Source organism: Carettochelys insculpta, chromosome 2 (assembly GCF_033958435.1).
Source record: "Carettochelys insculpta isolate YL-2023 chromosome 2, ASM3395843v1, whole genome shotgun sequence".
In the NCBI taxonomy this organism is placed as follows: Eukaryota; Metazoa; Chordata; order Testudines; family Carettochelyidae; genus Carettochelys; species Carettochelys insculpta.
In genome coordinates this window covers 152,283,078-152,298,092 of record NC_134138.1, presented here as the reverse complement: position 1 = coordinate 152,298,092, position 15,015 = coordinate 152,283,078, and the positions used below count along the sequence as shown (strand labels likewise).

At 43.9% G+C, this 15,015-nt stretch overlaps 1 protein-coding gene across 6 annotated transcripts in view; it reads right to left on the bottom strand.

Annotated features, from left to right (window-relative positions):
* SEMA5A (semaphorin 5A) overlaps nt 1-15,015 on the bottom strand; it is a 596,575-nt gene that overhangs the window by 226,781 nt on the left and 354,779 nt on the right. For all 6 annotated transcript variants that reach the window (XM_074987855.1, XM_074987853.1, XM_074987858.1 and 3 more), the window contains 3 exons: nt 5,078-5,363; nt 2,866-3,001; nt 1,380-1,584 (listed from right to left, as the gene is read on the bottom strand). In XM_074987855.1, the coding sequence (XP_074843956.1) occupies nt 1,380-1,584; nt 2,866-3,001; nt 5,078-5,363 (627 nt within the window). The remainder of the gene's footprint in view (nt 1-1,379; nt 1,585-2,865; nt 3,002-5,077; nt 5,364-15,015) is intronic.

Sequence of the window (15,015 nt, the reverse complement as noted above, 5' to 3'; positions counted from 1 at the left end):
CACTAAAAACAGTTCTCACATTCTCAACTACCTTTTAAAAGGTTCAGACAATAACTCATTCTCTACTCAATTCCTTAGGCTGTGTCTGCACTTGGTCAAAATTTCGAAAGGGCCATGCTAATGGCCAAATCGGAGAATACTACTGAGGCACTGAAATGAATATTCAGTGCCTCACTAGCATGCTGCCGGCCACGACACTTTGAAAGTGCCGTGTTTTGATCATGCGTGGCTCATCTACATGGGGCCCTTTTCGAAAGGACACCGCAAACGTCAACAGCCCCTTATTCCTATCAGCTGAATAATTAAATAATGAGCTACCTGTTGACATGGTAGAGTCAGCTGATAGGAATAAGGGGATTTTGATGTTTGAGGGGTCCTTTCTAAAAGTGTCCCATGTAGATGCCATTGAAACGCAGCACTTTTGAAGTGCCACAGCTGGCGCATGCTAAAGAGATGTTGAATATTCATTTCAGCACCTCATTATTATTCTTGATGTGGCCATTAGAATGACCTTTTTGAAATTTTAGCCAAGTGTAGACACAGCCTTAGAGACAAGAAGACAGTGACATTTTCAATGCAAGAATATTTCTTTCATTTCGGAAAGACAACACACCACATGGTGTGGTGGGGTGAGGGCTAGCCAACCAGCTGACACGAGGCCCTGATGGCTCCACACTGGAGCTCTCTTTAGGGGCTAGATGTGACTGATCAGAAAGAAGATGAATTCAGGTTGCTGGACTTCCTGTTTCCTACTTCCTGCTCACCTGGAGAGCAGCAGAGGTAAAAGCAGAGAGAACGGACACATTCTGGGCATGGTGGGACACCCCTGGAGGCCAATAAAATTGATTTAAAGAAATATTATTTCCACACTAACATTAATTCAATCTTTTAAATGTGAAGTTGGTATTATGCTGCCTTAGAGGGTCGAGGTGAGAAAGGTGACCTTAGTGCCCCCTAAAATTGACTTAATGGTGTTTGCAGTGAAGACAGTCACACTGTAAGATTGAGCTAAGTGCCTTAAAATTGACTTTATGCTCTAGTGTAGACACAGCCTGTGCTGCAAAAACCAAGACAAAGGCAAAGAAACTGAGCAAGAAACCACATCTGGAGTCACTCCTCCATTTGAAACATCAGCCCCATTTTCATGCAGTTGAGACGGAGCCTTGATTTTTCACATTGTGTACAAAAGTGCCAGACATGTACACCACGCAATGCATGGTGCTCAGCTTATCTACTTTGCATAGGAGAAGGACACAGTTAATTCTGTTGAATTACACACCCAGTTCTCCAGGGTGATTTAGACATTTCAGACCTGATGCACAGACCTTTGAAAAGAACCTCTGACCTTCTACAGTTTTCTTACTATCATTAAGCCATACCTGTGGCCAGATAGATGATATGGAAAAGCATGTCCTTGCCTTGCACCACATCCACTACCACATGGGAAAATCGGCTGTTGTCTTCCATGAAGTAAGGAATTGGAATAACTGGCTGAACAACCTCATGCATTAGGATAAATTTTTGGGCATCCTGAAGATTCCTCTCTGTCAGATTCATATACAGACCCTGGTCCATTGTACCACACTGGAAATAAATAAATAAACAGGTACATAAAATGCAGAGTGGATCTAACACGCACATGAAATCTTAGAACCATGTTGTAGAATTCCAAAAATCAAGCCTTAAAAGGCTAATTGCCTTAAAATCAACTTTAATATGTAGTATAGACATAGTCTTAGTTATGTTTTCAGGGGGACAACATCACTGCATAATAAATGAAGATTCATTTACAAGATGAAGTTGAAAAAGGGTAACTCTCCAGATCTGTGCATCATCTTTATTTGTATTGTGAATGATCAGTCTTATCAAAAGAGAATGAGACTATAACAATGTCACATTAAGCTCTATTATGACTTCATAAAAAGGTAAATTGTAAAGAATACTTCTTTTCTGTCTTCCAATTCCTGTATCCAGCACTTAGAAGCCTAGGGACAGCACAATATGGAGTTGCAAACCCTGACAATCTTGGCTAATGGCCTTTGATTGACGCATCTACACAGGTTGACTTCATGGAAATGTACTAGATGCAATGGAAGAATCGGGAAATTTTGTGTACTAGTTACACCACATTCCTGTTTACCCTGATTCAGTATCAACACTCTCTCTCCTTTATATGTGTTAGAAGTTTTGGGGTGGTAAAAATTTGCTTATTTTCAAGAAACTCTTGAGAAACTGAATACATGTTTTAAAAACTCAAACATTTTGCAGGAAATTCCATGGGAAATTCTGGCTACTGAGAAAAACTGAAGACACTTTTTGTGAACCCGGGGAATGGAGGATTTGCCTCTCAAAGACCACATGGTCCAGAGATTTTTGGGCAGAGGAGGGGTCAACCTTCTCTTTCGTATTCGTGGGTAAAAATGTTTATAGAAAAATGCTTTATTCCCTGTTAGCCTACTCCCATGAATAACTTTTGGTCCTCCAAATTTCATAAAAATCAAGTTTCAGGGGATATAACATTATTCAAGACATATTAACAAAAAGTATCCCAATAAATACTGTTTCTAAAAGCTCATCAGTTTTACTCAATGTTGTCCTTAAATTGTCTTTTTGTCCTTTGGTTATTTTGGACAAAAGGTAAGAGAAGGACACACTGTGCCAGTTATGAATGTCATTGTTTTATAATATGAGCGGACTGGTATATAGTGCAGCTCATTTTACTGATACCTATCTGAACAGATTTATTTACTCGATAACCAGACTGACTTCAGATATGGAACTCCAAAGACCTGTCTCATGGTCTGTACTCAGATGATGTTACAATGTGCTTTAAAATAGATTGCTGAGGGCTAGTGCCCTAAATACCTGGAAATTAGGGTTGGGATTGGGGTAAGGCAGCCAGGCAGAGCGGGAGTTCTCCTGAAATTTGAATGGTCCGTTGAAGGCCTGAGTTATGGCACTCAAGTTGAAAACACAAACTGCTGAGGCAGCTATGCTGTTCCTGCAAAACAAAACAAAAAAACAGAAGACATATGAAGACATAAAGGAATCAGTTAAGTGTCCACAAAAGGACCTCAACTGAACACTCAGCAAACTTCAAAGAGTTAAGCATTGGTCAAGCCAGTTATATCATTCCCCTGTTTTCATGTTGAAAACGAAAGATAAAGTGTGTTAATTTTGCATCATGTAAACAATATAGATTTGTATAAAGTAACTGTGAGAACTCCTAAAATGGGACTCTGGGGCAAACTGCAACTTTGTTTTGGCATAAAAACATAAATAAAACTAACTCCAAAAAGAACTGCAGTTTTGGGGGTTTTAAAATATTTATAAAAATGCTTTTAGCAAAAGCAAAATAAACTGAATGCCCCACAGCTTACAGTGAATTAAGGTTTGGAATTATTCTCTTAACAATACATATAACTCATGGAATTAAACTCCTGATTTGTCCTTTTTCACAATCATAGATAAATGGATAGATAATGAAGTAGACAGACATTAACACTAACTTCCAGTGTGAGCAAAACTGCTGACAAGCAATCCACATACCATTTATTTCTTCTAACCTACTCTGTTGTTTAACCAAGGCTTTAGAAAGCAAATCTACTCTTTAAGCTTCAAATTGCTATTGTTCAAATTTATCACAGAGAGAAAATAACCCCTGGGAATCAGATCTCCCGACTGACGAGTGTAGTAGTACAGATTTACAACCATGACAAAAAAGCACTTTGACTCCTGAGGCTTGTCAGTCAGATTGCAAAAGATGAAAACTAGTAGATGAAAGTAAGTTTCATACTAACCATTTGTACACAAGCAATTAGCATCAACTACAGTAAAACCTCAGCTGGGTTATTGGAACAGGCAGCCTACTCATCATTATTGTGTCTCCTGGAGCCAGGAAGCCAACAGAATTTCTGGGCCTATGGGCAAGGTGGGAGAGGTCTGGGTCTGTGCCCCTGGGTAGGAGGCAAGGCCTTGGATGGAAGGGGCAGGGCTAGGGCTAGTCTTCCCCTGCCAGCCCTTTGGCACCACCCAGAATGTGCCACTCAGTGCACCAGCAGCAATATAAAGGGCTCAGGGCTCTGTCTGCTGCTTCTGCCCCAATATTGGTGGCGGCGGCCGGGAGCCCTGGTCCCTTTTGAATTGTTCGGCCCTGGAGCAGTTGCCCCTTTGCTCCCCTATCACAAGCTGGCCTGGATGGAGTCCACTGGGAACCTAACTCATTGTAAATTCTGACTGTCTAAAAGATCATCTGCTCATGGAGCAGCCATAGCACTGGATTTAGTGGTCATATTACATGAATGGAGGGACGGAAAGGTGCTGTGATTCTTAAAGTTTACAAGGAAAACATTTTCATCCACAGGTGGCAATTTTACAGGTAATCCAAACCAAAATGACTGTAATTGAAATGCCCAGATTGTAGAGTGATAAGTGCAGCCCAGAAGGTCCTGTTACTCCTCTCCATTTCTACTGATGAACAGGGGCATATTCCTCATCCTCTCTGGAGGACCGCACACCTTCTGCATCAAGGGAAACATTTTCATCCACAGGCGGCAATTTTACAGGTAATCCAAACCATACGGAGAGAAGAATGTGGGTCCAACTCCATGAGCTCAGCCTCACACCTTTCTGGAGTAGTTTGCCCCTTCTGTGGCTTTTTCCATGATGACTGCAACTAAAATGTTTTCTACCTTGAATATATTTCACATTTTATTCTACTAAGAAAAGCTTTTGACCTTTCCAAACACTGAGGTCCACAAAATGGATAAAGTTTTATTTAAAGGAGCAAGATGACAAAACAGGCCTTAAAAACAAAGGTTGCACTGTTGGGAGGAAAGTGAGTATTCTTCCTTTCTCTGCGCTCCCTATAGCAGCCTGCAAGTGAAGCATTTTGTGTTGACCAATATTTCTGGAGAGGTGAGACATTGGACTTGGTAGAGCAATGGCTCAGTACAGGATCATCTGTTTACATAATATCCCTTCCACAATATCCTAGAAACAGGGGGGAGCTTAAGAGACTTAGACTTCACTCTGAACATAATAAGCAAAATAAACATATATCATGTAAGTTACATACACGTTAGTGGTGAAGATCCCATAGATCAAGTCCAATTCTGGCAGAAAAAAAGTGCTTTGCAGTTCATTGTAGTAAAATGGAATTTCTCCAGGACGAGAGCAGTTCAGACGAGCCTTCATGAAGGTTGTCCAGGTGTCCTCTAGCAAAAATCTGCCCCCTATATCATTTTTACACACCCGAGCAGCCCGGGAAAAGACCGTTTTCCCACAGTCATGCTCTACGGCATTCTCCCGGAAGAAGAAGTAGGTGAAGTTTCCAATGTCATAGGATGACACAAAATTTGGCTCTGAAGACAGTTGGGAGAAAAAAAATACATGTCAGGTATAGTTAATATATATCCTGAGAGCTGATTGAAACTGCATGTCTCTCTCTACATAAGCCAGAGAAAAAAATATATATATACACATATATATTTTAAAATACAGAATTATTATTTTTTCAGTGTTTAATTAAGGCAAATTATAATGATAATCATGCAAATATCAATTCGAATTCTGCACTTCTGCAGTTACTGAAGACACTATTTGAGTTTTGGTTATAAAAATCACCATTTTCTAACCTGACTGTCGTATAGTAAATTAGACCCTGACGGGCACATGCATCAATCTAACCATACTCAGCAAAGGCTTGACCTTGTGGACACTGAAGTCAGTCATAAAGCTCTGACTGACTTGCAAGTACAGAATCAGGAACCGAACTGTTTAAGCATGTGGTTAATTGCGTAGATGAAAATAAGGAGACTGCTGACGGGAGCCTTGGAGAGCAAGATAACTTGGTTTTATCAATACATCAAATAAAACATTCAATATTCTTTAGAATATTTTGGTTACCTCTTAAAAAAAAGGAAAACTAGATAAAAAAATGATGCAGTAAATTTATTCTGGCAAGGAAGAAATACACGTCGGAGAAAAACTTAGAAAATAAACAATACTGACATAAGAAACAAGGAACAAAATTAAAAAAAAATTCTGGAGACCAGAAAAAATAAAAATGTGGTACTTTTCCCAAAAGAATTATGGATGCTAAAGAGCATCCATGAGCTTGATGATGACTGATAATTTCTTAAAGACAAAGCACATTAGATATACTGACCACTGAATCAGGAGAAGCATAATTGTAAAATATTGGTGCCCCTCAGGAGAAGTGTAAGGGTTTTTTTTGTTGATATTTTTGTTTTGTTTTTTAATATATTCATTTCCAGAATGTAGTCTCAAAAATATTTAAAATAAAAAATAAAAGCACATCACCCTGGACGAAAAGCGCTATTCCTGATGTACCCAACAAGATAATTTTATTAATAGAGTGGTCAAAACATTTTCAACTGACGTTTTCCATCAGAAAATACAGATTTGATGGACTTGAAATATTCTGCAAGACTATGTCAGTTCCCTTGAAACTTTCAATGGAAACAAAGCACAGATTTGCCTGGCTCGCATATTTCTCACTCCGCATTCCTAGGATCCCCAGCTATTCACCTGGAAGGCTGGCTTCCCAGGAATCCCTGGCTCCCTAGCCAGACATCTCTCCAGCTGACTGTCTCCCCACCTTTCCACATGGCAGACAGCTGGGTGGGCTGCCCCTCTCCCTGGACAGTTGGCTTCCTGGGCTGGCTGGTTTTCTAGACCACCAGTTCCTCACCTGACCATCTCCCTGACTGGCCAGTTGAGGAGCAGTGCAGCCTGGGATGTTGGGTAGCCCATGGAGCATAGAAAACTAGGCATTCCACCTGCCTGCCCAGCAGGCTGCTGTGGAATATGGGCTTCCGAGATGCATAGCTGGTGTCTGGGAAACAAAATATTTCAGAATTTCAGTCCCAGGGAAAATTTTGACTTTTTTATTTGACTCATCATGATTGTTCTTCTGAAATTCTAACTTTTTTGAGGAACAATTTCTTAGCCATGTAGGATCAGGACTTTTATGTTTGCACAGAACCTTCTACATTGTGGCTGCAGTTACAGTAGCAAGTTTTATGAGTTGTGCCAGCAAAACCCCAATTCCTTGACAAAACCTGTGATGCATCCACACACAAAATGTGGGGCCCTGCATGTGCCCCAGGACCCTGGGGGAGGAGGACACTGGGGAGGACCAGTCCATGCCCAGCCTGCCTACCAGCCATGCAGGGACACTCCCCATGCAGGGAGCCAGAGAGGGCACAGCGGTCAGCCTTCTCCCTACGCCTCAGAGGGGACATCGTGTGGCAGGACCCACTGTGCAGGGCACACACATGGCCATGGTCCCTGGATGGCCCTGTCCCATGGGGCAGGTGCTACTGCTCGCAATGGGTAGGGGCAGATTCATAGGGGCTGCATGGTGGGAATGATGCGCCATCTTTCCTTCTCTCCTCCCGTATGTCTGCTCCTTCTGAAAGTTGAGCCAGTGCCCCCACGTCCAGTCCAGGACCAGCACCTGCCACAGCTGGACCACTGCCACCACCATGACCACGTGAGCGGGCCCATGCATGATGGTCCCGCTACACCACAGAGGACAAGGGGTGCATCTGTATGCGGCTGCACTGGCCCATCAAAACCAGCTGCAGAAGCAACACCAGCAGGAGGACTGAGAGTGGCTGGAGCAGGCCCTTGAGTGCCAGGAATTGGTGTGGGGCCCCATACTGGTTGAGATCTGCACAATCAGGACTGTGTGGGAGGACACACTGGCCTCGGCATACTAACCTGCTGCCCCGGTCACCCTCATGCCTGTCCTTGCCTCAAACCTCAGACCAACCCACCCACCCAGGTCCCCCCCACCCCCTTGTCCCCTTCCTCTTCAGTCCCCATGCTGGAGGCTGTGCTCCCTGCAGCAGTGGGCAATGGCCATGACTGGCACCCCTGCTCTCCAGCCCTCCCCCACTGCCCTAGCCGACCCTGCTCAGATTGCTGCCCCTGCCCCTGCCCAGGCTCCATGAGCCACATACCCTCCCGTGCTCCCAGCTCCAACCCAGCCTCAATGGGGACCATGACCCACAGTGGAAGGGAATCCCATGGCCAAGGCCGCTTGGTGTCCCACTCCTCCTCAGGTTTATGGTTCTCCAGCCCCTCTCTAGACTGAAGCCCTCAACATCCCCCCTTGTACATAGTTACCCCAAAGTGCACACTGTACGTAGTTTGCTATAAGGACATTTATTTTAACACCCCCCACAACTCCTGTGCCAAGCCCATTGCAAAGCATGTTTGGATATCCCCCTTCGTACATAGTTATCCATAAGTGCACATTGTATATAGTTTGCAGTAATCCAAGCTTTATGTTGCCACACTTTTCTGGTTCAGAAGTAAACTGTTCCTGGGTTCAGCACCCTCATGTCCCTCTTAATTGGGTGGCAAGGGGAGGGATCGAAGGGAGAGGAGGTGATGGGGATGGAGTAGGGCTGTAGGCTCAAGGCCTCTGCTTGGGGAACCCTTGGGAGGTCACTGGGAGGAGGTTTCCCATAGGGTCTCCCTGATGTGGACCCCATCCATGTTCATCTGGTGGGCTAGGGCTGCCCCTGCTCGAAGCTGTGGTCCTCAGCCACTCACCATCCCTAGAAGAAGACCTCCCTCCTTTCCTCTACAAAACTGTGGCGGATACAGCAGGCAGTCACCACAATGGGGCTGTGTTCCTCCCCAGTGTTAAGGCAGGTTTGGAGACAGCAAAACCTCACCTTTAGATACCCAAAGGTGCACTCAACTGGAGATGCACCCAGTTCAGGCAGGCACTGAATATCTCCTTTGTGTCATCCAGGCGGCCAGTATGCGGGCATATTAGCCATGGATTGAGCGGGTATATGGCACCCCCATCATGTACAAAGTCATACAGACATCCCCAATGGCCATGTTGCGCTGGGGGGACATATGCGCCTGCTGCCATCCTACAGCACAAACTGGAGTTCCCGAAGACATTGGTATCGTGCACCTAGCCTGCCAATCTGATGTAGATGCTGGAGAACCAACCATGGTGGTCCACTAGGGCCTACAGGAAGATGGAGTGGTGCCCCTTCCAGTTTGTGTAGTACACCACGCAGTGGTCTGGGGTTGAATTGGTACATGGGTCCTGTCAATTGCCCCAAAACCATTTGGGAAGCCCAGCATGTTCAATTTGGCAATAGTTGCATCTGGGTCACTGACTCGGATAAGCCCCCACAGCAGGATACTCTTGATAGCCCTCACCACCTGGAAGCAGAGAAGAGTGAACACACATGTGAGGGGCCATAGAAGGTGGCCCCTCCAGCAGCCTCCCACTCCCTCCCACCCCCTGGCTCCTCCCAAAGCTCCCCCCGATGCAGTGCCCACCCCCCACCAGCCATGGATCTCTGTGAGGATGAGATATCCCGGCTGTCTGGACTGGTGCTTCCACAGACCCTCAGTACCCCTTTGGATTGAGCCCCATTCTTTCCCCTTCCTCCCCACACTGAGACTGAAGCCCAGGAGTGGCTTACCTGCAGCAGGACAACCACAATGGTGCACTTCCTCACCCTGAATTGGTTCACCATGCAGTGGTAACTATCCGGAGTGGTGAGCTTCCACAAAGTGATGGCTACTTGCTTCTCAGCTGGGATGGCTGGCCGCATTTGGGTGTCCTGAACAGAGTGGAGGGGTGGGCCAAGTGCAGAGCTCCTGGAAGGCATCCCTTCCCATTGGGAAGTTTAGTAGCCATTGGTTGTTGTCCCACTCCCCCATCACAAGGCACTCCCACCAGACTGTGCTGCTTGTGTGCTGCTATACCTGCTATGGCATCTGGGGGGGCGAGGGCACATGGGACACTGGAGCAGCAGGGGTGTCCCCACCAGCCTCGGGGTCTGACGTTTCCCCCCCATAAGAGGCAAAAGTACACAAAGACAATAGGCAGCAGGGCTGCTGCAGCCGCTGAACAGCGAGGGGCCAGACCAGGGGGCTGCTCCTGGTCCATGATGGTTGTGGCCTGTGGTTGATCTCTTGGTGGGAGCATGCGGGCCTAGCCTCTTTGTGTCTTACAGACCACTTCAAGGCTAAGCATAGGCAGGCACTGACCATTAGGGTGGAGGGGCTCTTTAAGGGCGTACCTGGTGGGAGCACCTGGAAGGGCTTCCCAGCCTAGCAATACTGTTTGTGGGGCTTCTGGGACCCCGTTCTGTTGAGAAAGAAGCCAGGGCATCTGTGCACTTTCTGTCAACACAGCAGATCGTTCTGTTGAGCCACTTTGGTGTATGGCCACAGGGGTTTGTCAGTAAATGTCTCCCAACAGTGATGTCTGTTGACAGATGGTTGTAGTGTAACCATAGCCTATCATTGCTACCAGTAAAAAAAAGTCATACATAATAGTAATGAATGATTTCCACTAGTACAAGCATTATGCTATCACTGTGCAAACACAAACAGTGACAGGCCCTGCCTCAAAAAGCTTAAAATGATACCATTAGTTAACATAATTGAAGTTACTAATAGTTCTTTATGAATTATTTGATATCTAAGTATAAAAGGGCTCTCAAACTATTAAAAATAATAACAAACACAAACACAATATTAAAAATATCTATGATTAATTGCAGGTTTAATCACACTAAAACAGAATACAAATTTAGATTTTTATTTTAACTATTTTGGAAATTGTTCTATATTTTCAAATATGTTAATTTCATTTACAATACAGAATACAAAGAGATTAGTACTCACTTTAAATTATTATTTTTCATTACACATATTTGCACCATAAAAAGATAAACAAAAGAAATAGTATGTTTCAAGTCACTTCACACATGTCCTGCTGTGCAATTTCTTTATTATGAAAATGCAGCTTACAGATATTGAATTGTTATGTTTACATAACTGCATTAAAAACAAAACAATGTAAAACTTTAAAACCTACAAATCAAAGTAGCTAAGCACTGAGCACATTTTCATGTAAATATCTTTCAATACTGGCTACAACAGCACCATGTGAATGTCAGCTGATGTTATAAATAAGAAGTGTTCAGCATTATCTCTGGTAAATGTAAACAAACATGTTTGTCTTAGTGATCAACTGAACAACCAGTGAGACTGAGTGGACTTTTATGAGGTGATTTGAAAATACCATTTTTTTTCGTTTTTACAGGGCAAATAATCAAAACTAATATAAAGTGAGCATTGTACACAGTGTACATTGTATTCTGTGGTGTAATTTAAATAAATAGATTTGAAAATGTAGAAAAACATCCAACATATTTATAACCAAAAACAACAAGTTCTGTGGCACCTTACAGACTGACAGATATTTTGGAGCATAAATATTCGTGGGCAAAGACCCACTTCGTAACACTTTTATAGTAAATTTAAATTTTTGTTCTACTGTTCAGTGTCAACTGTTAACAATTTTACTTTTTTGCATCCATTAACTATGATTAATTGACATCCCTAAAATACATATGCACCCAGACCTGGCACTAGAGATAGAACATGATGAACAGATGTGCCAATAAATAATTTTAAATACTCAATGATTTCTAAATTTGTTTTTCTGCTAAAATATATGAACATATCCTGAATAGTTAGTGATCTTATGTGAAATAAACGTTTTACTAACACTCATTATACAGGCCACCTATAATGCAGAAATCCCTAACTCATATTGGTACGGTACTTTTACAACATACCATCATAGATGAGCTAGTTTGTGCAAACACAAAAGATACACAAGTATCAAGTTTTATGATAAACCCAAGCCATATTGCATCTGTTCTTAAAGACACCACAATCTTCAGTTCTATGGAACAAATGTTGAATTGTCCTGTCAGCTAAATTAACATTCTTTTAGGTACATTTAGGAATGTCAGGCTAATAGGAGTGACAACACCAGTAGCCATTGAATGACTTCAATTGATAACTGTAGCATATCTGTTCAATGTTGCTCATTACCTGTAATGGGTGTAAAAGAGAACCTGGGACCTCCATTACCATATAATGGATGAGGATAATCTGCTCCACCCACCACTACCACCACCACCATTATCTCTACAAAATTTCTAATACTCAGGAGAAAAATTACTGGTTGGGCAGAGACGGGGAGATACAACTATCTAGATGTAACTTGGGCTGTTTGTGTAGTGGAGAAGATTTACTCCTATATAAGTTGATGTTTGTTTATCATATGCATATATGCAGAAAGGAATAAACCTCACAAGACAAACATTCACCATGGAAAAGAAGGATTTTCAAACTACCTGCTGGATTTTTATAGTGGAATCAGAGCCATACCGTCCACAATTAAAAATGGGGCAACCACCCCAGGTCCTGGACATTGGGAGGACCTGGAGTTCAGGGGCATGTTGGGTAGCTAACAGGGATCCTGGTGCTGACTGCAGTATTCAAACTTGAAGCCCCCCACCCCCGAACACTCTCGCTCTAGGTGTTTACTTCTTTTCCTTGCCTGCAGTTCTTCTACTGGCTTCCAGAGTAGCCTGCTGGCCACCTCATGGTCATAGCACTCCACAGTGTTCCATCCACTTGTGTCCACACCAGCAGCTTGCACAAAGCAGGCTGATCCTGCCCCTGCCCTTGCCCTTCCAGGCTTCCATCTCAAAGGGGAAGGACAGACTCTTCCCTTTTCTCGTAGTGGGCCCCTCTGCCCACACAGCCCCAATGCACAGGGGCCACCTAGCGCAGGTGCATGACAGTTAGTCACCATCATCAGCTGTGGTATCCCCCCAGCGCCCTACACCTCCCCCATCCACTGCTCTTTGCTCCCTCTCCCACTGGATGTGGGGGTTCCTTGCCATGAGGAGGTCTGTTCCTTATCACCCTCCTGCCTCAGGGTCTTTCTTGCCTTTTTCAGGTCTCCGGGAGCAAGCTCCAGCCTCGGGGTTCTCTTCTCCACAATAACAGCACACAGATTTCACAACTCCACCCCACCCCACTAGGAGTAGCAAATTACAGAAAAAAAATGTACAGGGTTCTATTGACTCTCACTCCTTCCTGAGCTTTAAAACCCACCCTTTCTAACTGCTCTAAAATCTGAAGGGTTACTCTGATTTCATTGTAAATCTGCCACCTGGAGATGCAAAGTCACTAGTGATCCAGATTTGGGATCATTTGACCAAGGGACCTTTTTGAGTTGCAACTCTGCCCCCAAAACAAAACAAAACAAAACAAAACAAAACAAAAAAACAAAACAAAAAATGGGTTCTCTTTTGTACTACATTGAGGAAGGTAATAAATGTCTGAATGAATCACAGGCAGACCTCATTGTCCTCACTGAAATAGATAGTGTGAACTCACCACTCCTTCAGTTAACACAGCTAAGGATAAGTCTATCAGATCACAATCCCATTTGACAAAAGGAGCTTTGGAATCTTGGCAGTCACCTGATAACAAGTAGGACATCTTCATTTCACCCTCTTTTTGTAAGTCTGTTGAGGGCTGATCAGCACAGTTTGGAGCGCAGACCTTATCACAGAAGTGGGAGGTGTTGGTAACTGGTGGAGCAGGGCAGGGCAGTTTTTGATACCCTTTTATTCTTCTCTACCTCTCCTCATCCGCACTGCAGTGGGACCTCTCAAACTGTGCCACCCCCTCATGGACTACCATTCTCCACTGCGGGTGGTCTTGGGCAAGGTTCTCCCAAGTGCTGACAGCAATACTGCACTTTTTAATGTGTGCCTTCAGCATGTCCTTATATCACTTCCACTGGCCTCCAACACTCCTCTGTCCTTTCTTCAACTCAGAAAACAGAATCAGCCATCTGAACGATGTGACCAGTCCAACTAAGTTGATGCATGATAATGGCTTCAATGCTGGCCCTGTTTGACTCTTCCAGGACACGTGTATGTGTGTGTATCTCCGCTCCCAAGAGATGTTCAGGATTCTCCTGAGGTACCATTGATGATATTGTTCAAGTGCCTTCAAATTACACTTGTATGTTTTCCAGGTATCACATGCATACAGTAGAGTTAGAACAACCACTGAATGGTAGACAAGGAGCTTTGTCTGGGGATACATGTTCTGGTTCTTAAAGACCCTTTGTCTCTGGTGAGCAAAAGCAGAGCTTGCACATCTCAGATGATACTGCATTTCCGCATCAAAGTTGACTTCAGCGGAAAGATGAATTCCAAGGTATGGGAATTGCTCCACATTTTCCAGCAGTTCTCCACAGACTTCAATAGAAGGTGCATGAGATTGTCCCGTCAGCAAGGGTTGGTGGAACACCTTCGTCTTTTCGAGGTTCAGTGTTGGGCTGAGATACTCGAAGCAACCATGTTGTCATCTGTCTACTGGAGCTCCATGATCAAGGTAATAGAAGTATTGCTTTTACCCTTCAGACTCCTGAGACTGAAAAGCTTCCCATTCATTCTATAGACAATCTTCATGCCATCTGGAAGCTTGCCATCAATGATGTGAAGGGACATGACAATGCAGATGTAGAACAGTGATGGGGCAATGACGCAGCATTGTTTGACTCCCATTTTGACCTCAAAGGGGCTGCTTTGGGATCCACTGTTGCTCAATACTGTGGCAGTCATGTTGTCATGAAGCAGCCTCAAGATACTAATGCATTTTTGGGACAGCCGATCTTTGAGAGGATGGTCCATAGGATTCTATGATTGACTGAATTGAACGCTTTGGTCAGGTGAATGAAACTCATGAATAAGGCTTGATTTTGTTCACATTTTTCTTGCAGTTGCCAATTAGTGAAGATAATGTCTGCTGTTCGTCGAAATGGTTGGAAGCCACATTGGGATTCTGGAAGAATTTCTTCTGAGTGTGTCAGCCGCCAATCTGTAAGTATTCGAACTCAGATTTTCCCTGCCATTGCCAGAAGGGAGAGGCCACGATAGTTTACGCAGTCCGATTTGTCACCCTTCTTGAAGAGACTGATGATCAGTGTGTCTCTGAGATCTCGTGGCATCTGCTCCCTATCCCAGATCTTGAGAATCAGAAGATAGACTTGTTTGTGGAGCTCCAGCCTGCCTTCTTTGAAGACTTCAGTGGGAATTCCATCTAATCTGGATGCTT